Raw genomic sequence first — 25,861 nt, 5'->3', positions numbered from 1 at the left:
TTATTGAAATAAGAAAAAAGAAAAAGAGAGAAAGAGGATAGATGAAGAGTTTTTATTTTAAATATCCAACTAAAATATTTTCATATTTAGAAATGTATTATATCAATACATAGTACAGTAGAGATTGAATTTTTCTCATATAAAATGGTTAAATGATATATTTACTCATTTTAAATGAAAACAAGTAGTTAAAAATTACATAGATTATGTTTGAGTTTGGTTTTAAAATATTTTTTTTTATAGTTTTTATTTTTTTATTTTTAAAAATAATTTTTATTATTTATATTGTCTCTTTTTGAAAATACATTTAATTAAAAAAAATGAAAACTATTTTTAAAAATGAATTTTTTTTTTGATAGATTATTTTTAAAAATGAAAATTGAAGACCTTGTTTAATACTAATTTTTTTATATGAAGATAATAAAAAAAAAATTAAATTTCATTTATTGATTATTCTTTTTTATTTTTAAAATATAGTATGTTCACAATTAAATAAAGGAATTGGTCAATTGTATATTTTTTTCACAAAAATGTAATATGTTTATAAAAAAATTGGATTTAAGTTTTCCGTCATTTTTTTAATCAAACTACTAGAATCATATTTAATACACATATAAGCATACATGCACTACGAGGATATGAAATTTGTGTCACTGTACAAGGGTATTTACTAACTGTACAAGGGAAATGTACCAAGTATACAAGCAATATATAAAATTACCATTTATAAAAGATTTCAATTTATTTTGAACCACTCCTTTATTTTCATTGTCACCCACAAATTGCATACTCATGTCATGCACTTTATTTAACTCACACATATAAATTCTAATACTTTCCTAGTAATGATGTTTGGGGAAAAAAAAATTAACCCTAATTCATCCACCATTTTCTCAGTTAAACCATTAAAAATATGGTTAACACACTTACGTGGACACATTACTTAGAAGAGATATATTGCACCATTGTACAATGGTACTACGCTAATTATACAAGGGAAATGTACTAAGTGTACAAGGGTGTATAAGGCTATCATTTGTGAAATATTTTAGTCAATTTTGAATCATTTCTTTATTTTCTTTGTCACCCACAAATTGTATATGAAATTTACAGTATTGTATAAGGATGTTACACTAACTATATAAGGGTGTTACATTCATTGTACAAGACAAATGTACTAACTGTATGAGACAAATGTACTAATTATACAAGGGTGTACAAGGCAACCCTTTATGCAAGATTTCAATCAATTCTGAACTCTTTTTTTTCTTGTCACCTAAGGATTGAACACTTTTCCCCCACATATTCCTTCACCTAAAAATTGTTTTAATTTTAAATTTTAAATTTCATCATCCAAATTTTGTAATTGCATATTTCGTTTAAGTAGTTTTAACAATATTTTTTCTTACTACATTTACATCCTATATAAAGGAAAATTAACCATAATATTTATGTATTACATTTTTTTGTGAAATCAAATTAATATAAATGGATAACATTAGTGTCATTGTTTCAAATGACTTAAAGACAATATAAACAACATATAATAACTATTGAGGAAAAATTATCAATATTTTTTACCAAACTATGGCATTTAGATCTTCCCTACCAAAATTAAAACATAGGAAATAAAATTAAAATTAATCACATTTAAAGTGTTTATTACAAGTAAATCGAATGAGATATATATTTTTACTATTTTACCTTTATAAACATAATATCAACAGAGATTAAAAAAATTGTATTTAAATAGAATTAAAAAGGATAAAAAAATGATCTTTGTAACATTTGTAATTTTTTTAAAAAAAATATTAATGTAAATTATCAAGTTAGTTTAATTTTTTTTTGTTGTAATTATAGTTTTGAAGATTCTTCGACTTTTATATTATTACTTTTAATTATTTATTTTTTCTTGCATTTACATGTTTTCTATTATATCCCTATTTAAGGTGATTTTCATCTAATTTGTGGTCCATTATATTCTCTTTTCGATTATAATGTGTTGTTATACCTCTTTATATAACAAAATATTTTGTTATTTTTCATTTACAAAACTTTATATAAAAGATATCATGTACGAGGAAAAAAATAAAAAATAAAAAGAGAAAATTATGATATAATTACATACACATCTCTTAATATGATACATTTACTTGACTTAATGGCATCGTGTTTTAATAATTTAAACCATATCAAGTCAACATCTATTTTAGATTTAAAAGGGTATTTGAATATTTTTCAAATTATTAAGTTATAATACATTATTCAATTAAAAATTAATTATCAGTATTAGTTAAAAGATGATCATGTTACAAAATAATATATTAAGACAATATCTATGTATTGTCCATAAAATAGAGAAAATATTCAAATAATTGTCTATAACCTTAAAGATATATATATATATATATATATATATATATATATATATATATATATATATATATATGTTGGATAAAAAAGAATAATAATATTTTTTAAGGTATTTAAAAAATATTTATTATATATTTTGTAAGTTTAAAAAAAAAAATGAGTTGTTTAAAAAATATTTACTTTAAAAATGTAGTAATAATAATTTTTAACCATTGATTTCTAATATTCAATTTATTAGACATGGTTTTTTGGAAGAAACATAATTGATGGAAATAGTAACACCTCCCTAGTAAGGAATTAATTTACTTGTCCTAGCAATTAATATGTGAGAGAAAGGTAAGGTGAATGACGAGAGAGAGAGGGAAAAAGAGAATGATAGAGAGTGGGAAGTTAGTTTTTTTTTTTCTTTTTGATAGCTAAGAGCATTTCAGGAAATTTGAAAAGTAACGTCCTTCAACTTAATTTTCACTCATCCACTAGGTTTTAGGCTTAAATACAAAGGATATGAGGGCGGGCCAATTTTCAAGCCTAAGTGGGTGTAAAACTCAATTCTCCCAATTTTTTTATTGACATAAAGGCCTTCAATTAGCAAACAAGTGACAACGTGGTATTTCATAATACATTTCTTATTTTTTGTTTTTAAAATTAAAAAATAGTAGTAACTTTTATATAAGATGCATGACTTCTCATATCCTTAGATTGGAAAAATAATTATTTTAATTTTTTTTTAAATTGAGGTATTAAAAAAAATTAAAAATTCCTAAAAATAATTTTTAAAGATATAAAATAAATTTATAAATTTTATACATGATGTTTAAAAAGTATGTTTGGATGTCATGGAAAAGTGAGAGGAAAAGGAAAAAAACAACTAAAACTATGTTTGGTTTTCAAAATGTTTGCAAAAAATAAATAGAGATAAAAATATAAGGAAAATAAGTAAGAAATAAATTATAAAACATTTATCTTGTTTAATTATCTATTAAAATTTTGAGGGAAAGACAATTAAATTATTTACTCTTTGTTTGGATATATTTCCCTTAAAATATAAATTTTTATATAAAAATAAAAATGTTTTTATAAAAAAAAGTATAAATTTACCTTATATACTTAAAAATTATTTTTAAAAAAATTTAAATTTAAGATGGAAATTTCAAAAATTTTATTAATTTTTCAAGATCTTCTCTTTGTTGATTTTTTTTTTAATATTTACTCTTTGTTGATTTTTTTTTTTAATTTTCAACCTTTTCAATTTTTTATTTTTAAAATTTATTAAAAATAAATATATTTTATAAATACAAATATGAAACATAATATTTTATTTATGTTTAAAAAATAAAAAAATCAACTAAAATAATTGTTTATTTAAAATTATATATAATCAGGTAATACAAATTATAGTCAAACTTGTGTCAAACCCATTTATTTTTATTCCAAACTTTCTTCTTCAAAGTTCCCATGATACCCAAAAAGAACTCATCCTATTTGAAACCATATAAGTTTTATAGTCCTAAAAAAGTATATAAAATGTCAAATTACATCACTTCACTAGAACCCAAATATCAATCCATTTTCAGTCCAAATGATTCTTGGAATATTTTCTTAATTCAAATACAATTTTTTTTAATAAATATATTATATTTATTTAAAATAAACACAAATAAATTATTTTATGGAGAACACTAATACGAGTCACTCATTTGATAAAAAATTAAACAAGCTAATAATTATGATAATTTATCATGATTAGGACTTGTTCAATTAGTCCAAAATTTTAATTTGCATAAATGATAATTTTTAAATAATTTATTAAAATATAATAAATAGAAGTCATAATTGCCGTAACATGGTACTGGGATTAAATGAAGATGCAATAAATTTGTCCTGTCAAAACAGGTTGCGGTTTGGACCCGGAGATTTCAAATAAAATACAATCTAATTAATGAGATAAAGGGGGCAATATATATCACTTATATTTTTCTTATTTTCTTTTTATTTTAAATTTAAAAATAAGTGTCTATTTATATTTTATATACATATTTTGTTTCATGTTTAATAATAATAAAAAAGTAATGGTAATTCTTATACAAAATAAGTTTACACTGAGTAAAAAATTGAAATATTTTTTACATACTTGTTTTAAGAATCATAATTTAGTTAACCTATCTGTAGACTTAAGAACGATATTTTATGACCCCATGATCGAACCCATGACCCTTGGTTCTAATACTAATTCACTAATTTTGAAATTCATGACCCCTGGCTTTGATACCAATTTTTTGATTGAGTTTTGATTATCCTATCTAAAAAACAATTGATATTTAGTGATGATAGACCAAACATTTATGACGATACGATGACCTCCCTTCGAAAACGGTAGTTTTGCACTCCAAGTATTATCAAATAGGTTTAATGAATCAGAATACCACCTACTTTTAATAAATGTAAATCCAACTCATAAGTTGGATTTGATTTCTGCAGGAATAATTTTTTATTTCATTTCCGCCTTCTTAATATTTATCCAAACATAGGAATAAGGAAGAAAAGGAATGAGATGTCTATTCCCACACCCTATTCCCGTGTACCAAACACCCCCTTAGTTCTAATACTAATTCTAGAACCATCATTTTTGACTCTTATGTCAATATTTGAATCAGGTTTTAATCGTGTTATTTAGAAAATAACTAATGTTTAATAATAATATAATAAATTTTTATGACATTTTATTCTTCGTGTAACTTATATTTTGAAAATTAAGAGGTAAAAAAAAAATGAAAAAAAAAATAATAATAATAAATAAATAAATAAATAGGGGAAAAAGAAAAGAAGAAAGGGGAAGACAAATCGAGGTAACCGAATGACAATTAGAGTTTGGTTGGGAACCAACGGAAGGATGATCCGACGGCTGGGGATACGCGTTGGGCATTGAACCAAAAGCATATAGGGTTAAAAATTGGGTCCCAATCCCAATATAATATTATATTATGATTATTAAGAATGAAATAATAATACAAATATTATTATTATTATTTTTAAATTATGAGCAGCTTTATACGTAGCCACCCTGCTGTGATCGCTGCATTTTCTCCTTTTCTTTGTTTTTTCTAAATACATCAACCTCTTCCTACGCGCTGTCCTCACGCGCCGCTAACCAAGTCAAACCATATTTTAATAATTAAAATACTATAATAATAATAATAATAATATTATTATTATTATAATGATTATTGTCCTTTTCTGACAATTCCGCCGGTATCTTTCTGAATTAATGTTTTATTTTAATTTTTTATTATTATTATTATATTTTAATGGTAAATGTTTAAATTTTCTGACGGAATAATAAAGAGCATTAAATAAATAATTAGTAGTGATTGGTCACTCGAATGCTTTTAATCCGAAGGAATGTTCTGGAGATATTTTTCTTTCTTCTTTTTTAGAATAAAAATTATGAAAATATTTTTTACTATAAATATAAGTTTTAATTATTTTTTACCTATTTTTTAAATTTGTTTTAAAAAATAAATATTTACATGTAAAAAATGATTAAAAGTAAAATATTATTGAAAAAAATTATTTTTTAAACACAAAAATAGATTGAAAAATATTTTATATTTTTAAACATTCTTTTATTATAGAAACATCATAGAACTGTTTATCAAAATTATTTTTAAAAAATTATTTCTGAAGGAAGTATTCCTATACAGATTGTTTGAAAATGTTTTCTAAAAACGTCACGCAATAGAACGGGGCGCGTGGGGGAAGAAGTAGAAAAGATGAAAGGACATGGGGAACGGGGGTGGTACGGGTGACGGCCGCTGTCACTTGACCCCTATCGCTACTGTTTAACGTCCCTTCACCGCCGTTTGCATTCTCTCTCTCTCTCTCTCTCTCTCTCTCTCTCTCTCTCGCTCTCTTTTCTCTCTCATTTGGTTTTGGTTTGTTTGTTCGTTCATTCATCATTTATCACTCATAAACCACTTCCTTACTCTTCACGCCAAACGCCTGCACTCTCTCTCCTTCACCCATTTGCTCTACTCCTCTCTACTCTACTCTCTCTCTCTCTCTCACCAACACTTCCAGCTAACCTTCTGCCTTTTTCACTCCAGTTTTCTCCCCCACCATTGTTGCTTCTTGTTTTCTTCCATCTTCTTCTTTTCCTACTTTCTCTCTCTTCTTCCTTCCTCTACCTTGTTTGTTTTGTTTTGTTTTGTTTTTTTTTTTTTTTTTTTAACTCCATGATGGGTGAGAAACTGTTGTTAGAGGTGAAGAAGAGGGTTGTTGTGTGTTTGTTCATCTGGGTTTTCCTCTTTCTCTCCTCTCTTGCTTTCCAGCTCAATGATGAAGGTAATTTTGTTCGTATTTTTTTTTCCCTTTACGATTAGTTTTTCTTTTGCCCTGTCTTGGTTGAGCTTGCTCTTTTGGTGACTGTGACTCTAAGCTTTTGCTATGTTTGGGGCTGTCTTGCTTTTGGTTTTTGGGAAAGTTCAAACTTGTTTTGTAGCTCAAACCACTGTATTGGATATGACCTACTGTTTGATTGCAGAGAAATTATGCGAAAACCAAAGAAAATGGAATTCTGTATTGCTTGTTTGTTTGTTTCCAATAGGAATGACAAAGAAACACCCATTTTGACCTAACTCAGTTAAAAGTAGTTCATTAGATTTAGTTTCTAGGGTTGAGCCCGAATGCTGAAGATGCCATGTTCAGAATGGCACCCCTTTTCTTTCTTTACATTTTCTCAGCAGCCAAACGGGTTAAATTAGTTGAGTGGTGTTTAATGAGAAGATGGTGGTGTAGGAAAAGCCTTGATGTCCATAAAGGCGTCGTTTAGCAACGTGGCTAACGCACTCCTCGACTGGGACGATGTCCATAATGCTGATTTCTGCTCGTGGAGAGGAGTTTTCTGTGACAATGTCAGCTTGTCAGTTGTTTCTCTGTAAGTTTCTGTCTCCTCCTTTTTCTTTCACCTTTACCCCATGCCAATGGATGCTTCATAGTTTCTTCACTTTTTGTATCTTGATGCATGATCTAAATGGGTCTCCTTTGATGCATTTTGCTTGTCTCTTGAAGGAACTTGTCAAATTTGAACTTGGGTGGGGAAATTTCATCAGCAGTTGGTGATTTGAAGAATCTGCAGTCCATGTATTTCTTTCACTTGATTGCTTTCAAGCTTTTTGCCAACCCATGTTCTCACGACACATGGTTAAGCCTGCTGTTTTTTGTTTGAATTTGGCAGAGACCTGCAGGGGAATAGATTAACTGGTCAACTCCCAGATGAGATTGGCAACTGTGTTTCTCTTTCAACTTTGTATGGTCCTCTCACCCTCATTTGTTTTTTGTCTCTTTTTTATTTTCATTTTTTAATTAATCTTTTTTCGGTTGTTTCTGTTTGCACTAGAGTTGCTTGTTTTGTGGTTTACGAAGGGTTTGCATGTGTAATGCAGGGATTTGTCTGATAATCTGCTGTATGGGGACATACCGTTTTCAATATCCAAGCTTAAGAAACTTGAGCTGTTGTAAGTAATGCTCATAAAGTGTGATTCATGATATATTTCATTTGAGAAAGATTTGGGGTTCTGTTGGACAGGCAATTGAGTAAATTGTTTTAATGTAGGAATTTGAAGAACAATCAATTGACTGGGCCTATTCCATCAACATTGACTCAGATTCCCAACCTAAAAACTATGTGAGCTCCTTTCAATGCATGTTCTGTAATATTTACATGCATTTCTGCCCATGTAAATATGACTTTTGTAAGAGTGTGGTCAAGCTTTTGAAACTGTGGCTACTGATTCTTTGTTTTTTAAATTTGATATTTTCCAGCCTGGGTTTCATGATGATGAAATGTTACTCAGTAAAAAAATTAGCATGTAGATGTTGTAAAAGTGAATTCCTAATCAATGCCCTTGGATTGTTTATTATTGTGTTCTTGACCACAAATAATTTGGTGACTGTCTTTATAGTGACCTGGCTCGAAACCAGCTTACGGGTGAGATACCAAGGCTAATCTACTGGAATGAAGTATTGCAATACCTGTAAGTAATAGCCAAATCCAAATATAGTCAGAATTAAGAACCTTGATTCTATAATTCCACCAGTAATGGAGTTTAGGTTATGGTAGGAGCCTTTGATATATTTCAGTGTTTCTCATATTGAATATACAACTGTGCTGCTTTATCCATTTGTTTTGTTGAACTTCACAGTGGGTTGCGGGGGAATTCATTGACTGGAACCTTGTCTCCTGACATGTGCCAATTAACAGGCCTGTGGTATTTGTGAGTGATATTACTTCCTTGTTATGCTATCTTTGCATTGGTTTTTCAAATGGATGTTTGTTTATTGTGAAACTGCATTTATTTGTTTACATTGTTTTCAGTGATGTAAGAGGCAATAATCTGACTGGAACAATCCCCGATAGCATCGGTAACTGTACAAGCTTTGAAATCCTGTATGTTTCCTTTGGATGACTGTCTTTTGAGTATTTATATTTCCATATCTAGTAAACTTTTGATTAAATGTTTATTGATTGGGAATTTCAGGGACATATCATATAACCAGATAACCGGGGAGATTCCATACAATATTGGGTTCCTACAAGTGGCTACACTGTAAGCTTTCTAGTTTTGATCATTCTTTTGGAAACTGGACAAATGAAAGTTATTTACTTGGGGAAGAGCATTGATCAATGTTGTGAAATGATTGGTGACATGATTTAAGATAGTACTATTGGTTCTTTAATCAGGTCACTCCAAGGAAATAAGCTAACAGGAAAGATTCCAGAGGTGATTGGTCTAATGCAAGCCCTTGCTGTTTTGTAAGTAGTCTTGCTGCTGACTGATTTTCTAGTGGAATGGGCTTAGCCATATTTTATGCACATAAATTACTGAACTTTTTTATCCCCTTTTTCCTATTCTTTACAGGGATTTAAGTGAGAATAACCTTATTGGGCCCATACCGCCAATACTTGGCAATTTAAGTTATACAGGAAAACTGTGAGTTTTGAAATTTTAGTGATACATGCTACTGTTTCTTTCTTATCTTGTGCCTTGATGCATTGGATTGTTAATTTAGGTACCTCCATGGCAACAAGCTTACTGGACCAATTCCACCAGAACTTGGCAATATGTCAAAGCTTAGCTATTTGTAAGAACTGTCAATCACTTTTGACTCTATTATTTTGTTTTTCTGTGCATGTATTTCATGGGAATGTAATTTTTTTTTTCAGGCAATTGAATGACAATCAATTGATTGGCAGTATTCCTGCTGAGCTTGGGAAGCTGGAGCAGTTGTTTGAACTGTATGCTTTTATTTCTACATGCAATCCTCTTGTGCAGTACTAGTACTATGGGTTACTTGATTATAAGGGATGGAATAATCCTAAATTTGCAAATCTAACCCTCCACATGTTTTCCCTAATAATAATAATCCATTTTTGACAAAAACACCCTTCATACTTCTTTGTGGTAACTTTCTCCTCCAAAACTTACATAAAAATAATCCAAATGTTGTAGGGCATTTATTCCAAGAAACGGAATACTTCTTCTCAAGTTCAAACATGAAAGAGATTATTTCTACAAATTTGGGATTATTTTATCTCTTTTAATCAATCAATTCTAGTATTAATCAGTTTGTCATGCTTGGTTTGCAGGAATCTTGCTAACAATGATCTAGAAGGACCAATTCCACATAACATCAGTTCTTGCACAGCATTGAATCAATTGTAGGCTATCAAATTTTTGAGTAGCAAACTCATCAATTTTTTATATTCTTCCCTCCACTTTTTAATGTTTTTAACTGTGCTTTTTTATTTATGTTTTTGTTTTTCTCAAAGCAATGTGCACGGTAATCATCTAAGTGGATCTATTCCTCCAGGCTTCCAGAATCTAGAGAGCTTGACCTATCTGTAAGTTTTGTGCTGTGAGTTTTTAAGTTCTTGTTACTTCATTTTAAACTTTCATGCCCAATGTCACAGATACAACTGCCCTATTTGTTCTGAAAGAACTTATTTTTGTTGGACTGCCAGAAATCTTTCATCAAACAATTTCAAAGGCAGGATACCCCTTGAGCTGGGACGAATTGTCAATCTTGATACCTTGTAAGTTCTGTCAGATTGTGTGTTACATGTGGTAGGTTCGATCTATAACAAGGAGCTCTTTGGATTGTCATGTTCAGGGATCTATCTAGCAATGGTTTCTTGGGAACTGTGCCTGCTTCTGTCGGTGATCTAGAGCATCTTCTCACACTGTAAGTGAAGCATTGTGAATACCCAATTATTATGTTGGTGGTGAGATGCCTGATTTGGGAAAAGCCTTTAAATGTAGGAATTTGAGTAGAAATAATCTTGATGGCCCAGTGCCAGCAGAATTTGGGAATCTCAGGAGCATACAGACAATGTGAGTTACAATCAAGATTCATGATTAGTTTAGCTTATGATATCCAAGTAAGCTGATTCTGATCTGCCAATATTTATTCTGGCCTTTGTAGTGATATGTCATTCAACAAGCTCTCTGGTGGTATCCCTAGGGAGTTAGGTCAGTTGCAGAATATTGTGTCATTGTAAGTATGTTTGACTATTTTAACGCTTTCCTTGACTTTGAGAAATTCTGTCACATGTGCTTTATAGAGTTGTGATGATCATTCTGGGTCTTATTGAAAATACTTTAATAGGATACTGAACAACAACAATTTGGATGGAGAAATCCCTGATCAGTTGACCAATTGTTTCAGCCTCACCATTTTGTAAGGCTTCTGCTTATCCATCTATCTGCCTGCGTTCTGAAGCCTTTTTATTTTCTTTCTTTCTGTTGCATATTTATTCTTGTATATTTCAGGAACGTTTCCTACAACAATTTCTCAGGGGTTGTACCTCCAATTCGGAACTTCTCACGATTTTCACCTGACAGGTACACCATCAAACCTTTCTGGCTTTACCAAATTTTTTTGTACTAATATATTTGTGTGTGCAGCTTCATTGGAAACCCATTATTATGTGGCAACTGGTTGGGATCAATCTGTGGCCCATATGTTCCCAAATCCAGAGGTACTCCACTAAAACTTCAGTTTTTTTTAGTTCTGATGGATATAATTTTTTCTTTTTTTTCTTTTTTGCGTGGTGATCAAGATTTTGGTGCTAATGTTTACCATCTCTTTATAATCTTTGCACCAGCAATTTTTTCGAGAACTGCAGTTGCATGTATAGCTTTGGGCTTCTTCACTTTATTATTGATGGTTGTTGTTGCAATTTACAAATCCAACCAACCAAAGCAACAGATAAATGGTTCTAACATTGTGCAAGGTATTTACATTCCTTGATGCTTCATTTACAATTTATTCTAATTCACTTTGAGTCCTCACTTTGTTTTCTTTCCAGGTCCTACCAAGCTTGTAATTCTGCACATGGATATGGCTATTCACACCTATGAGGATATCATGAGAATCACTGAAAATTTAAGCGAGAAGTACATTATAGGATATGGTGCTTCTAGCACAGTGTACAAGTGTGTATTGAAGAACTCCCGACCTATTGCAATTAAGCGAATCTATTCCCAATATGCACACAACTTACGAGAGTTTGAGACTGAACTTGAAACCATTGGCAGCATCAAACACAGAAACCTTGTTAGCTTGCATGGTTACTCACTATCTCCCAAAGGAAACCTGCTCTTCTATGATTACATGGATAATGGTTCTCTTTGGGATCTTCTTCACGGTTAGTTAATCATTTTCCTTGGAAATGCATATGATAAATTATCTGATCTAAAGTTGATCCAATTATTTTGAGTTGATACCTGTTCAAATATTTTGAAAGTTATGTTTATAAAGATGCGCTTATGTAGTATCTACTAAAGAATCTGGAGTATGTTAAACTATTTTTAAGGACTTGTCTAGGTATAGCATTTTGGGAGCAGGCATTATGTATTTTTTTTAAATAAATTCTAAGTTCGGATGAAAGTTTGGATTATATAATACAAACATGTTTTGATGTCTATCACGTCAGCTAAATATTATGCATTAATGGTAACTCCAGAACAATGTTTTTTGAACTTACATATTTATAATAATGAATGTGATAACACAAGTATTAGCCTCAACCTCCCGAAGGGATTTCAACATATACTTTTGACATTACTAATGCTTTTCAGTTTGGTATATGTGGCAGGACCATCAAAGAAGGTGAAACTTGATTGGGAAACCCGCCTGAAAATAGCAGTTGGAGCTGCTCAAGGACTTGCTTATCTTCATCATGATTGCAATCCTAGAATCATTCACAGGGATGTTAAGTCCTCAAATATCCTCCTGGATGAAAATTTTGATGCTCATCTCTCTGACTTTGGGATTGCAAAATGCATTCCTACTGCAAAAACTCATGCATCAACTTATGTTCTTGGTACAATTGGCTACATTGATCCTGAGTATGCCCGTACCTCGCGGCTCAATGAAAAATCTGATGTTTATAGTTTTGGCATTGTCCTTCTGGAGCTGCTGACAGGGAAGAAAGCTGTAGACAATGAATCAAATTTGCATCAACTGGTATGTTACTCTAACCCCAATGTTTGTGCTATATGTTTTGTTCAAAACCTTGATTTTTTTATGTCAGGCAAACTGGCTTTTATTTTGAAGGGCAAGTGCCATGCAAGAAAATCTAGTCTCTTCCATTGAGTCAGATGAATGGAGCAATTATGCTTTTATTTATTACTTGTTTGGCTTATGCTTTAATAACCTTTAAAGGCGGAATGGCAAGGTAGGATTTTTGCAGTTGATCCAAACTATAGTTGTGATTTGCTTTGTAGAAATTAGTTGTCATCAACTTCAAATGGTGGGGGTTTGATTGAGTGAAGTGGTTGCTTCTCTCTACATATTACTTTGGTGACATTCATATATGTACCAAGGTGCCATGGTTCAGTGCTAAGCCTCACTTGCAATAGATTGCTGTAAACTTTATTAAATAATTTAGATTTTCAAACATCCCTTGGGTTATGTTACTTAATAACCTTTAAAGGCGGAATGGCAAGGTAGGATTTTTGCAGTTGATCCAAACTATAGTTGTGATTTGCTTTGTAGAAATTAGTTGTCATCAGCTTCAAATGGTGGGGGTTTGATTGAGTCAAGTGGTTGCTTCTCTCTACATATTTTACTTTGGTGACATTCATATATGTACCAAGGTGCCATGGTTCAGTGCTAAGCCTCACTTGCAATAGATTGCTGTAAACTTTATTAAATAATTTAGATTTTCAAACATCCCTTGGGTTATGTTACGCAAATGGTTAAGTAATTGATTTTTTAACTTTGCTGCTCAGATATTGTCAAAGGCAGACGATAACACTGTAATGGAAGCAGTTGACCCAGAGGTTTCTGTTACATGCATGGACTTAGCTCACGTCAGGAAAACCTTCCAACTTGCTCTTCTGTGCACAAAGCGCCATCCATCTGAGAGGCCAACCATGCATGAAGTTGCCAGGGTGTTGGTCTCTTTGCTTCCAGCTCCTCCAGCTAAACCCTGCTCCTCTCCTCCAAAGCCTATTGATTATGCCCACTTTGTGATGGACAAAGGCCAGAAGCAGCAAAATGCCCAGCCACCGCCCCATGTCGAACCAGACAATAATACCTCCTCCAATGATGCCCAATGGTTTGTCAGGTTCCATGAGGTCATATCCAAGTACTCCCTATAACATTTTGGGGTTCCATCATCAGAAAGGAGAAAATCCCAAATTTTGGTTCAAATGGGTTGCTTCTCTTTTGGCTACATGGAGTTGTATAAACTCCCTTTTGGTTTTTGGTTTTTAGCTCTTAGATTTTATCAGATGTATGATTGTGAAAGACAATTGTGTTGGATGTAGAAAATGAAAAAAGAGAAAAAAGAAAGAAATGAAGGACTAATGAGCAGAGGCAGCTGGTTTTTGTCAACATATTTGTACAAGTAATTCTGTGAAGTTGGAAAGGGAGTGGTGTCAGTAAATATTTTGTTACAGAGTGAATGCAAGGGTATTCAGTTATTGCTTGCTTGAATGCTTGTCACTGAAGTCTTTGTCTGAAAGCCTGTTTCTCTGATTCTGAGTACTATAGATCATCCATCAGAGGGGTACAGAGGGCACAGTTGGCTGTTTGGGTTTAAGTTGCCTTGGGTACTATTCATAAGAAAGTGGAATAATAAAACCCACAAATTTTGTCTGCTGATGACCAGGTAACAACATTCTGGTTTGGTTGGGAATGCACGAGGGCTTGTGGGTTTCTAAAGGATTGTGAATAGTGCTAAAAGAAGGCTTGGCTAGAAGTTAAAAAATAGTACTATTATTTTCTTGATTTTTGCCTTTCTTGTAGGTGAGGAATATGATTTAGCAGTAGAATGTCATGATGAAAGTCACTACTCGTTATTACATGGGCATTATATTAAAGTCTTCGGGTTTGAATTGTAGGTGACCATGGTGCATAGCATTTGACATGTACTCTTGTTCATGGTTATTAATCCATTCAAAAGTAAAAATTAGTTCACTCTTGTAAAAGAATGCGGACAACCTCTTCTGATCAATTGGGAAACATGGTTGTTATGATATATAGTGGGTGCCTTGGCTCGGTCTGAGGAATGGTTGAACTCACAAATAACGTATTGGTTTGTTAATTAAACAATTTTACTAGCTATCCCTGAAAAGAAGGTGATCCAATCATACCTTTCAGTAATGTTACCTTGTTACAACTTTATGTTAGTCACTATCCTTGCTTTCGACATCCCTTTCCTTGCAATTAAAGTAACGACTTCGAGCATGACTAACTCCCATGCATCAAGCTATTCCCAAGGGTCAACTTGATCATCTTCCCCACGGATCTGAGATAAGAGAACCCTAGGAGAGTCATCAACTCCAACTACCGTCCATATACAATCCATATTCCTCTATGTTCTTTACAACTCATCTTTGTCTCCGTAGACTCTTTCAATGATAGTTCACTAATAGACCAAGGGATAAGTAATTCACATCCAAATATTTCGAATATCAATTTCCAATTTCTAATAAGTTTTGACTAATATGCTAAATGGTAAATGATCTTTAATCTGAAATAGCCAATGGATTCAGATTTTTACATTGTACAATTGGATGTATATAGTATTGGACTTGTGAGTCATTCAAGAGATCCATGCAAAAAAATTTACCCTTTGTTAACAATATGGGAAGAGAATGAAAGAATAAATGAATACAGAAACTATCCTTTTATCAAGAAAAAAATGTGGTGGATTAGTTGATATTTAGATCAGTTAATGAAAGAGTCCAATGAAGAAGTCTTTGAAACAGTCCAAATCATTTTGATATGTTGAATAATGTCCCTTATCTGCATGAATTTGAAGGAAATTTTCCATTATTGCTGCCTAATGAAACCGAGAAAAGGCTGAAGTTTTGAAAGCTTGAAAGCTGTACAACTTCGATCTTTCAAATTTTTTATAAAGGGATGCCCTATGATTTCGGGATTAACACTTACAAATAGCACAATCTTTAGTCCCAAGAACAGACTCAATCACAGGGGTGTAAAACTTACATCCACAAATGCAGGAACTGCCCACCATCCATAAACTGCAGTAGTTCACATGTGAGTTCCATAACTTTGACCTCATTTATTCTCAGTGGATGTCTAAGCTCCTGTAATAATTTTTTTTGGTCAGGTTAAATACATCAAAGACAAAAAGATAGAAAATGCTAAGGTACCGCAGTGGTACTTACTGAAGTCCAAATGAATAGGACTGAAGTGCAAAGACACAAACAAATAAGACTAAGGTAAGAATCATGAAACTTGAAAATATATACGTGGCACCACATAATTGGTGGTGCCTTTTCGGTACCTACCGAAAGAAAGTACCGTTCAATACTGTAGATGGACCCAAAAAGATATTATGTATGAAAATTGAAGGATGCTTCAAAGCATCATCACATGTAATTGCAAGACTCTTTAAGTGTGGACTCTTATCACATAAATTTTATATAATATATTAATTTGCAAGGTATTTTATCATATGCCAAGTGCATGCCAACACATTCCAAATAGATTTAGACACTGCAAAAGAGTGACAAAATTTTTTCCTTTCTATCAAGTAGTTTATCAGATTGTGAGAACTGGAAACAATGTAAGGGAACTCATTATCACTGTAGATACTAGAATACTTCCGGCATAGTGTGCCCTACCATTTCAGAGACTCTTCTTTTTGCATCTGAAAGTAATCAGCAGTATGTTTGCGGAGATCAGATTTCCTATCTAGATTTTAACATTTCCCAATAAATGCAAAGAAACCACAACAAATAAATTTCATGAGCAATGTTTAATGGCATAACTTTTAATATCCAAAGTCTAAATGATTTTGATATACATTATTAGCCCACTACGTAGCAGCTTAAACCTTTAGCTATGTTTGATCTTAGAAAAATACTAAGAAAAGATAAGAAAAAAAACACGTTTAAGGAAAATAATTTTCTCATGTTTGGGTTTACTACAGAAAATATGAAAGAAAATAAAATATAACTAAATTAGTTTATGTATTTTTAAATAATTTAATATTATACAGAAAAGTTAAAATAAGTTAAATGGGTTTGAAATGACACAAATTTATTTTTAATTTTTCTTCATTTTTTCCATTCTTTTTTACTTGTCCTCTCTATTTTCTTTTTTTTTTTCCGCATATTTCCTCAAATTTTCTAGGAAAGCATTAAGAAAAGAAAAAAATGTTAAAGAAAATAATTTTCTCATATTTGGTTTTAGTATAAAAATTATGAAAAAAAAAGTCAAATATAATTAGAAGTAGTTTAAAACTTATATATCTTCAAATTATGTAATATTTAAATGGAAGATGAAAATAAGGGAAATCAATTTAAAGAACCATGCAAAAATAATTGATTTATTTTATACCCATTTTTTATTTTCCTTCCATTTTTCTTTTTTATTTTCTTTCTCTCATGTTTTTCCTCAAATTGTCCAAAAACCAAATAGTCTTTAGAAAATAGTTATCTAATTGACATCAGAATTAGGTTTAGTGGTAATGATTTCGAACCTAGGTCAAATTTTGGATATCAGGATAATACTACACTGAAATTCACCTACTTAAAAGTTTTAACACAATAGAAAGGACATCATAGAGTTTTAGTCAGGAAATTGGAAACTTAATGCAGTCTGTATATGTTCAACATCTTTTTGTACTTCACTAGACATTAAATACAGATTTTGAATATATTCAAAACAAAAGGCTACTAAGAGTTTCAGGTAATGTCAGAAAGTAAAATAAAAGAGAAGAACCAATTTAGACCACAATGCATAAGGTTCTACCTGTTAACGTTTGTCCAGGTTTCAAATTTGGGAATCCTCATGCCAGTTCCACATTGATTCTGATTCCCCCATGACCTCTGTGGATTTTCTTTAACCACATTTATCATCTACAAGTTGGATTCTTGAGGTTATGAGCCATTACATAAAAAGGAGTAAGAATTGAACTGTCACTCGAAATATTAAAATGGTTCTAGTCTTAAAAACCTTACCATTGGTTTTAAATGCTTAGAAACTATTGAAACCAGAGGTAACATAAAAATTAAACTGGAACATAGTAAAAGTTCTCACAGTTACATACCCCATGTTCTTGATGGAAGGGACCTGGTGCATTCTCTTTTGAGCCCTTATTCAAACAATGAATGCATTCAGAGTTAATAAGAATATAAGTATAAACAAAACAAAGCTTCTGTGCTCCACAACTGATATTTTTCAATTTTCCTAAACAAAACCTTATTGGGATGGAGCATTTTTGGCTGGGAAGACTTCACTTCAGACTTCAGAGAGAGCTGACAACCATATTAAAAAAGAAGATACCAAATAAGAGTTGTGATAAATATCGTGAGATAAGGTTTACAAAAATGCAGAGAAATACTTCTAGTAAAAAGATTGTAGATCCACTCTTAGACTATGTTTGGTTGGCCGGATATAGCATGGGATATGATATAGTATATCCTATCCTATGTTTGGTTAGTGATGGAATAGGATAAGTTATCTTATCACTTATCATATCTTATGTTTAACCAAACATGGGATAGGAAAAGTGGTAGGATATATTATCCACCCTCTATTTTTCATCCATTTCATATGGGATATATTAATCTCATGGTAAGATATGGGATATACATATCCCATGCATAAAAAATTTATCTTTTTATCAATTTTTTATTTTAAATACATTTATTTTATAAAATAATAAAAAATTTATTATAAATTAAATTTACAATTAAAAAAGAAAAAATAAAAAAATATTTATAAAATAATATTAATGTATGATATATAAATTATTTTTATATATTAAATAACATAAAATAAAAAATATTTGTAAAGTTTAAATATTTTAATGATAAATATTGTTAAATATAAATGAAATTTCATTTTTTTTAAATATAAAATATTTGAAAGTAATATAATTTTTATTTTAAACGTGGAAAAATAATATATATTTCATATTATTTTTTATTCATCTCACAAATTAAATATAAATATAATATAATATAGCATATCCCATTAGATATGTTATTTTAAAATATTATATCCATAAAATATGTATATCTAAGGATATCATATCCCATTAGAAATCGTATCCTTGGATATGATATCCTAGGATATATAAATCCTATCCTATCTTATCCCACCAACCAAACATAACCTTAAGGAATAAATAGAACTTGCTCAGCTCAATTTGTATCCTACCTTACTAAATAGTTCTATTGGAGGATCATGTGGAAGCCCATCATCAGTTGGAAACTTGAATTCCTGTGAAGCAATGCAAGCAACATGTTAAGAAAACACAAGAAGAGGCCAAAAGAAAAAATATAAACTACCCCGAATAATGAAGTAATAGTATTAAAAAGCATAAAATTTGTTTTCAAGGAATTACCACAGGTACTATGGCTTCTTGTTTGATATTGCGGAAGACACCAAGGCCCAATTTGCTTGAAAATATCTATATCAAATACTACGGCTCCTGATCAGGGAACTGCTAACAATACAAACTAAACAGAAGGCCTAGAAATGTTGATGGTAAAATACCTTCTTCTTCAGAGGGTAAACTCTGACTTTGTGAACTATATCACAAATCTCCTGCTTTGAGGCATTAACGGTGTCTGGTCTGCACAAGGATGATATAATCATTGAAGAAAGCAACCATAACCAACTTGATAAACAAAGAAATTTTGAATATGAGAACAAATGATGTTGGTAAAGTTTAACATGCAAAGTCTATATATGACTGTTTACTTCATGAGATAAGAAGATTTTGGATCTTTGACAAAATATGAAAGCTCAAGAAGCTAAAACATTAAAATGAAGAATAGAACAGAATACATAAGGAAACTGTAGAAGAGGAATTTCAAGTTTGAATTGAAACTGACAAAAGTTAAAAGCCCAGATGCATTACCTTTTGGAGTCTATGGTTGGATTTTGTGAAATAGAACTAGAGTTAGGTGGGTTCACTCCCTGAAATAAAAATATTATTATCTTCCAACAATTGGAAACATTAAAAATCTCTTAAGGATATTACCACTATTAAGAGTGGCACTGCAAAAACATACAGAACAAATATCTTAGAAAATGGCATAACTTAGAAGAATCAAATTTCAAAAATGTTTTATCCAGTTCCAAATATGGATTTGGTAAAGAAGTGCTTAGTTAACCTACATGATCAGATGTATGTTTCGGAATCCCTTGTGATGACTTCAGTTGAAGCACCTAAGAACCAATAAAATAAAGGGAAATAATGAGTAGGAGGATTGAGAAACAGACTTATTTCCTTCAAGAAACCATATGATGAGGTGCTCCAAAGAAAAAGATCCACAAGCAAAATAACATGTTACATTAAACTCTGGCAACGGTGTTCTGCTTCTTCTTGTGAGGAGTAACGAAGGAGCCTCGAGAATCTGCAAAGCCCAGAAGACACGTCTTAGCATTTTAAGCTTAATCAACAAAAATTTTCAAAAGAACTCATTTTTATTCATAGCAAGTACCAACTTTTCTGTTCAAGGGGCGTGCTTTAAAGGAACGAGCATTTGATTTCACAGGTTCATTTGACAGTGCATCTTTCTTCAATCTGAAATTCAAAACAGTCAACATCTTCTCTAAAGCTTATTAGTAAAATATTTCTATTCCTTTCTCAAGTTATATGACTACAAAGATCAATAGATCTTAGAAGAACAGAGTATACCTATGTCTTTGTGCCCTGTGTGCAGTTTCTAGGTCAGGCTCTCTTGGAATAGTAACTGCCTGCAGAAGCGAACCAAGAAATGCTCAGTAAATACACAGATAAATAAAAATCTTAAATAGTTCAAGTTAAGAGTAACAGAAGTCAGGTAAACTACAACTGGACATTAGACATGGGCTATCAGCAATAGAACATCCAAAATAAAAAGGTAATATTCATTACAAGACTGGTGTGTACTTCTTGGTGCAGATATTCACCTTTTTAGGTATCTTATGTACCAAAAAAGCTTGGTGCTTCAAATGTGAAACCTGCTTTGCATGATCATAAAAAGTATTATTATGGTGCTGCATGAGGAAGTGAAAGAATCTATTGAATGTCATACGGACCAATATTCTGATACAAAAATGGCAATTCAACATTACCAAATCTTGCATGCATACACTTAACCTTCATGTGGACTGAGATATGTTGGTTCTAGCTACAAGACATAATGTCAAAAATCAAAGCATACTGAAGTTGCAGATAGCAATTCAAAAATTTATAATCTTAAATTCCTTCCAGTTCCAACCATTTCTTTGTTTGCAATACCGAGGACAATTTCCAAAAGCTAATCTAAATATATATATATAAAACTTTTAGAAATTTTCAGTTTTAGAATTCACTGCATTTGCTTCCTGAAAGCACATAACCTACTGAAGATTTCAAATGTATTATATATAACAACATTAATGACAATTGTTGTTTTAAGTACATCAAACTATAATGTTTATGTACTTGAAAGTTCAATGTGTGGACAACATCTTTATTCACACAATTTATACAAGACTTATGACCATAAAAATACATATATAGAGAAATCAGAGACACAAAGATATGGATTAAAGTGCACCTTATGCAAGAAACCTCCCTCAATCTTTTGCCTCTTTGTAGCTTGGTTTTCAATCATAGAACGATTATTTGAACCTTTCTCATCAATTCCGAGTAATGGCGTCCGCAACCTAGTAGTTGAGTAAGAACAAATGAATGAAGAAAAGAAAAACAGAGAAAGGAAATAAATAAAGTGGGAACAAAAGGAAGACAGAAGTAGCAGACATAAAACTCCTAACTAAAAGGGTAAACTAGAATCTCAAAAGGCATAAACATGTTTTATGAGATCAAATAAAAGAATTACAAATGATTTAACTAATCTTTGGAAGAAATTTCTAACCCTATCCATAACTTATGTTGTGGATAACAAATTTAAGGATTAAATTAAAGACTAGCCAATATTATTAATCAATATAGTTTTAAAGAAAAGAACTCATACCTTCTCATAAATTCACTGGAATGAAATTCCCATAGTTGATTTTGTTTGGCCAAATGACTTGCTGTGGGTTTCATGAAAGTTGAAGTTCTTGATAAGCATGACTTGGACTTGAACAGGGATTTTGCTTTAGCTTTTGGAATATCTTTAGCCACATGGTTGAATCATAGAAAAGTACAAACAAGTAGCCAGTTACATAAATAGAGAAACAGGTATAATAGAAGGACTACAAGAAACTTATAAAGATTCACTTGTAGAATTCTTGCTGAAGTTCATGTAATGTGGTTTTATACAGAGAAGAAATGTTTACCAGTTGCAGAAGGCACACACACACATATGAAACTTTTGAATGTGCAGAGATGAAACAATCAGAACAAACAAAATACCAAACTTAAAGGAAGGAAAGGGGTAGAGACTGGGGCACAGAGAGAGAGAGAGAGAGAGAGAGATGAAGCATGTTAATCGCCAAAAAATATATAGCACGTTTGGCTGCATAGAAACTTAAACTCTGAGGTCATGCAACATAGTTGTACAAGAACTTTAAAGTCATCCTCTATTTTAAAAATGCATGTCAACAGCATGAGCTTGGTTTCTTATTAGCTTGACCTAGAATATTGGTTAACATATACAAGCCAAGACGCAGACCAAATGCAACAGTAAGTTGCTTGAGGAAACCATTCTCAAGTTGAATAGCATCATGAACATGCAAATACCTGCCAATCTCATTTGTGTTATGTGGTAAAGATTGAAAAACTTCCCATACTATCTATTTGGAGGTTGGAGATTTCACCTTTGGCCTATCAATTTCAACCTAATTTCTGCAGGTTTTTACCAAATCATTATTGTGCCCAACTTTATCTTTTTCTAAAAAAAAATCTGTTGAGACTCTTTAAGTAAAAAATGAGCTGAATTTTGGCATAAATATATAAAACAAAATGTACAGATCAGGTTTAATCAAGGATCACATCATGGAGAAGTAAGCAATATCTTCCCATGAACATTGAATAAATTTCACCAAGGTTCAAAAGTAAATTATTGATACAATATAAGAATGAACTCTGTTTAAAAAGTTTTTTTTTCCTATCAAGAAAAAGGGGGGAAAGAAGAGCATAGGCGACATAAACCACCTAGTCCCTCCTTTCTTTTCTTATAAAATGAGGCTGTTAAAGCTAGATATATGGTATGGCTACATGTTCTATCCTTCACCAAAGGAGTTTTGACAAGATTCTGTAAACTTTGGGAGGTTTGACAAAAATTTAATGGTTTTGTGTTGTATTGAGACCAACTGCAATTGATTCCACAAACTTGAATACATCACAATATTGATTACAACTTAACCATGTTTCATATGAAAATATAGGCTTTTTTTTTATTGGAGCCAAGTTTGAAGATTGTAACCCTAAACCTATTTAATGTTAAAAATGCACAGAACATGGAGGAAAATACATAATTATGTATCAATCAGTCATTCTTTCTGCCATCAAAATGCACCATAAATATTTTTTGTCTGGGTATGCACTTTTATAGCATACTATCAAAAATAAAAATAAAAAACAGAAGTGGCATTGGAATGTTAAAATATTAACAACTATTTAGGGTGAACAGACCAGATTCTACCTCTGTTTTTTTCATCCAACGCAGAAGTTTCAGTGTCCATGCCAGTATCTGAGTTATTGTTGATTAGATTAACATTTTTGACATCTTTGCATTGTGGATAGGTCTTTTCCTTTTCCAAAGAACTGTCTTCTTTCCAACACAACTCTACTATAAAAGCTGTAAGATTGAAAATAAAAATAAAGAGTTCATGGTAAAGTTCCACAAGAAATCAATTGTTGTAACAGATGATCAATGAATTTAGCCAGACTGAAGACTATAGCACTTTCCACTTAATTATATTTATAATTACAGTACAAATCAAGAGAAAAGTAGCCAGTCCAGAAGGAAAAGATGAATGTTACAAACCCATGATATAGGAAACATAATCCAAATTTCCACAGCTTTGAAGTTCAGTATTAATAAATTGCGAGGCCAAAAAAAAAAAAAAAGGCATTTGCCAATTTAACTTCGTAGTCTTCGAGTGCATTTGGGAGTAATTCTAGAAAGTATTTATAGCGTTTCTAACACTTGAATGATAAAAATTTTCAAGTATTAAAAATATTAAAAACGTTTTCTAGAATCACTACCAAACGGGCTCTTCATTATCTTATTTATTTATTTTAATGGGAATGATGAAAACCAAATCAATGGAAGAAGGAAGCCTATTAACAAAAGGAAACAGAGTTATTAACAATTACACCAAGTAATATCCAATTCATTCATATCAAAACTAAAACTTAAGCCGTGAAAATATGAAGTCTGTTCTTTTTTATGTTGTGAACCAATTCAATTGCATACGTACAGATGTTACCAAGACCTAATGCCATTTGAAAATTTCTAAGTTGGTGGTAAAGATTCATCCAACTATGAAAAATTATTTGCTCGCACAAATCCCGTCCGCCACTTATCCTAACAATCTCCAATTCAACTTCTTTGTTCACTGAGCCTACAACCTTTCGTGAATTAAAACTGAAAATTCAAATGTAAAGTCTAAATATGCATTGAAAATCATCAACAGAAAATGACAAAATAATTGAAAGAAAAAAAAAAAATCAACTTTTAAACGTAAGAACTTGTTCTTGAAATGCTTACGCGAAGGCGAATAGCTTTCGGCAGATTCAAACCAGCACTCGGCTTCTTGAGCCTCTTCCGACGATTCCGGCCGGGTGAAATCAAAGAACTGAGGAGCATCGAACTCGTAGTCAAGATCAATTTCTTGAGCCTCAAATGGAACTTCAGGAACATCAGTCATTGCGTCATCCATCTCTTTAGAATTCCGGTTGACAGTTCTCCTCAGAAATGAAAAGAAAGACTCAGTTGTTTGCTTTCATATAAAAATATCACAAAACGCCATCAATTCCTCCGTTTCTCCCCTTCTCTTTCTCTCTCTAGCTTTTTCTCGGATAAAATGAGAAACAACGGTCTGGTTTATTCCTCCAAGCGAAAAAAACCAGTGGCCGCCACTTTCACATTCCCTCATAACACAAGAAAGAAAACAACTATTTCCTTGTATCAGACCGCCAAACCAAAAGCCATCATTGATTTCTCTGTTTCTTTTCTTTATCTTTTCTGAGGAAAATGAGAGAGAAATCTCTCCGGATATTTGTTCTCTGGCTCAAACGAAGAAAAGAGAGAGACGCCAACGCGACCTTGACCATCTCCTTCTCCCTCTCTAGTTTTTTCTCAAGAAAATGAGAGAAAAAACTCTCATATTTCAGGAGAAGAAACCAGAGGATGTGATATTTCTGCGATTGTGTGTAAGGTCGTTTTCTCGAGAAAATGAGAGGGGAAGATAAGAAAATTTCAGAGAGAGGTAAGAGACTTATAGCAGCGAAGAACGGCGTGAATTTCGCGAACAAGAGAAGAGCAGAGCCGAGAGAGAGAACAATGTCAGCTGACGGATCATCCGAATTTTGAAACTATGGGTCCCGCTTTCCCCGCTGTTCTTTTTCTATCCCCGTTTTGCCCCTCCCCTTTTTTTCACATTTTTCTTTTTTTTGAAATTCTGGATAAAACTGGCCTTTTTTGGTTGCGTTTGCAAACGCAACTGAATTTTGTTTTCCTTTTAAACAAAATGCAAAAAAAATAAAAATAAAAATTCTAATTTAATTTGTAATTTATTTTAACATTACAAACATCGATGACAAATATGTCTAGGTTTTTTGGATAATTCCTAATTCAATATTACAGCGTGACACTTTTAAAACAATTAAGATTAAAAATTGAATTAATATAAAAAACAATAATTTAATATTTAATCCTTTTAAAGCATTTATTTCTAACATTACCATTACTAAATTTACAATATTAATCATGCCAACTATTTTTTTTTAATCCTTCCATCAAGTAATTGATTTTTCCTAAATTAGGCTAAGCATCCTAATTCCAATGATATT

The 25,861-nt window shown here is 31.5% G+C and overlaps 2 protein-coding genes across 4 annotated transcripts; one reads left to right on the top strand and one right to left on the bottom strand.

Annotated features, from left to right (window-relative positions):
• The first annotated feature begins 6,342 nt into the window (after positions 1-6,342).
• On the top strand, positions 6,343-14,385 carry LOC117934198 (LRR receptor-like serine/threonine-protein kinase ERL2). Of its 2 annotated transcripts, none has more exons than XM_034855840.1 (27): positions 6,343-6,714; positions 7,168-7,306; positions 7,441-7,512; positions 7,607-7,678; positions 7,815-7,886; positions 7,985-8,056; positions 8,334-8,405; positions 8,574-8,645; positions 8,747-8,818; positions 8,910-8,978; positions 9,113-9,184; positions 9,291-9,362; positions 9,442-9,513; positions 9,596-9,667; positions 10,019-10,090; positions 10,202-10,273; positions 10,394-10,465; positions 10,543-10,614; positions 10,692-10,763; positions 10,855-10,926; positions 11,038-11,109; positions 11,202-11,273; positions 11,337-11,410; positions 11,534-11,665; positions 11,741-12,079; positions 12,530-12,900; positions 13,668-14,385. In XM_034855840.1, exons 1-27 carry the CDS (start codon positions 6,606-6,608, stop codon positions 14,037-14,039), a joined length of 2,973 nt encoding a protein of 990 aa, XP_034711731.1. In that variant the 5' UTR covers positions 6,343-6,605; the 3' UTR covers positions 14,040-14,385. The 2 variants fall into 2 exon arrangements, with proteins under 2 accessions (XP_034711731.1, XP_034711732.1); XM_034855841.1 differs by having other exon boundaries at positions 6,344-6,714; positions 11,537-11,665.
• Positions 14,386-15,662: 1,277 nt separating this feature from the next.
• LOC117933450 (protein TPX2) lies at positions 15,663-25,345 on the bottom strand. 2 transcript variants are annotated; one of them, XM_034854806.1, is made up of 17 exons: positions 24,558-25,345; positions 23,487-23,642; positions 21,873-22,014; positions 21,456-21,564; positions 20,824-20,874; positions 20,570-20,628; positions 20,377-20,455; positions 20,223-20,285; positions 20,047-20,097; positions 19,787-19,845; positions 19,420-19,498; positions 19,268-19,333; positions 19,081-19,143; positions 18,117-18,173; positions 17,966-18,010; positions 17,668-17,774; positions 15,663-15,995 (listed from the first exon to the last, which is right to left on the bottom strand). In XM_034854806.1, the coding sequence occupies exons 1-17, from the start codon at positions 24,727-24,729 to the stop codon at positions 15,977-15,979; spliced, it is 1,377 nt and encodes a 458-aa protein (XP_034710697.1). In that variant the 5' UTR covers positions 24,730-25,345; the 3' UTR covers positions 15,663-15,976. The 2 variants fall into 2 exon arrangements, with proteins under 2 accessions (XP_034710697.1, XP_034710698.1); XM_034854807.1 differs by lacking the exon at positions 20,824-20,874.
• Between the last annotated feature and the right edge of the window lie 516 nt (positions 25,346-25,861).

Source organism: Vitis riparia, chromosome 16 (genome assembly GCF_004353265.1).
Source record: "Vitis riparia cultivar Riparia Gloire de Montpellier isolate 1030 chromosome 16, EGFV_Vit.rip_1.0, whole genome shotgun sequence".
Classification (NCBI taxonomy): Eukaryota; Viridiplantae; Streptophyta; class Magnoliopsida; order Vitales; family Vitaceae; genus Vitis; species Vitis riparia.
The sequence above is the reverse complement of the archived record's forward strand: the minus strand, read 5'-3'. Positions and strand labels throughout refer to the sequence as shown.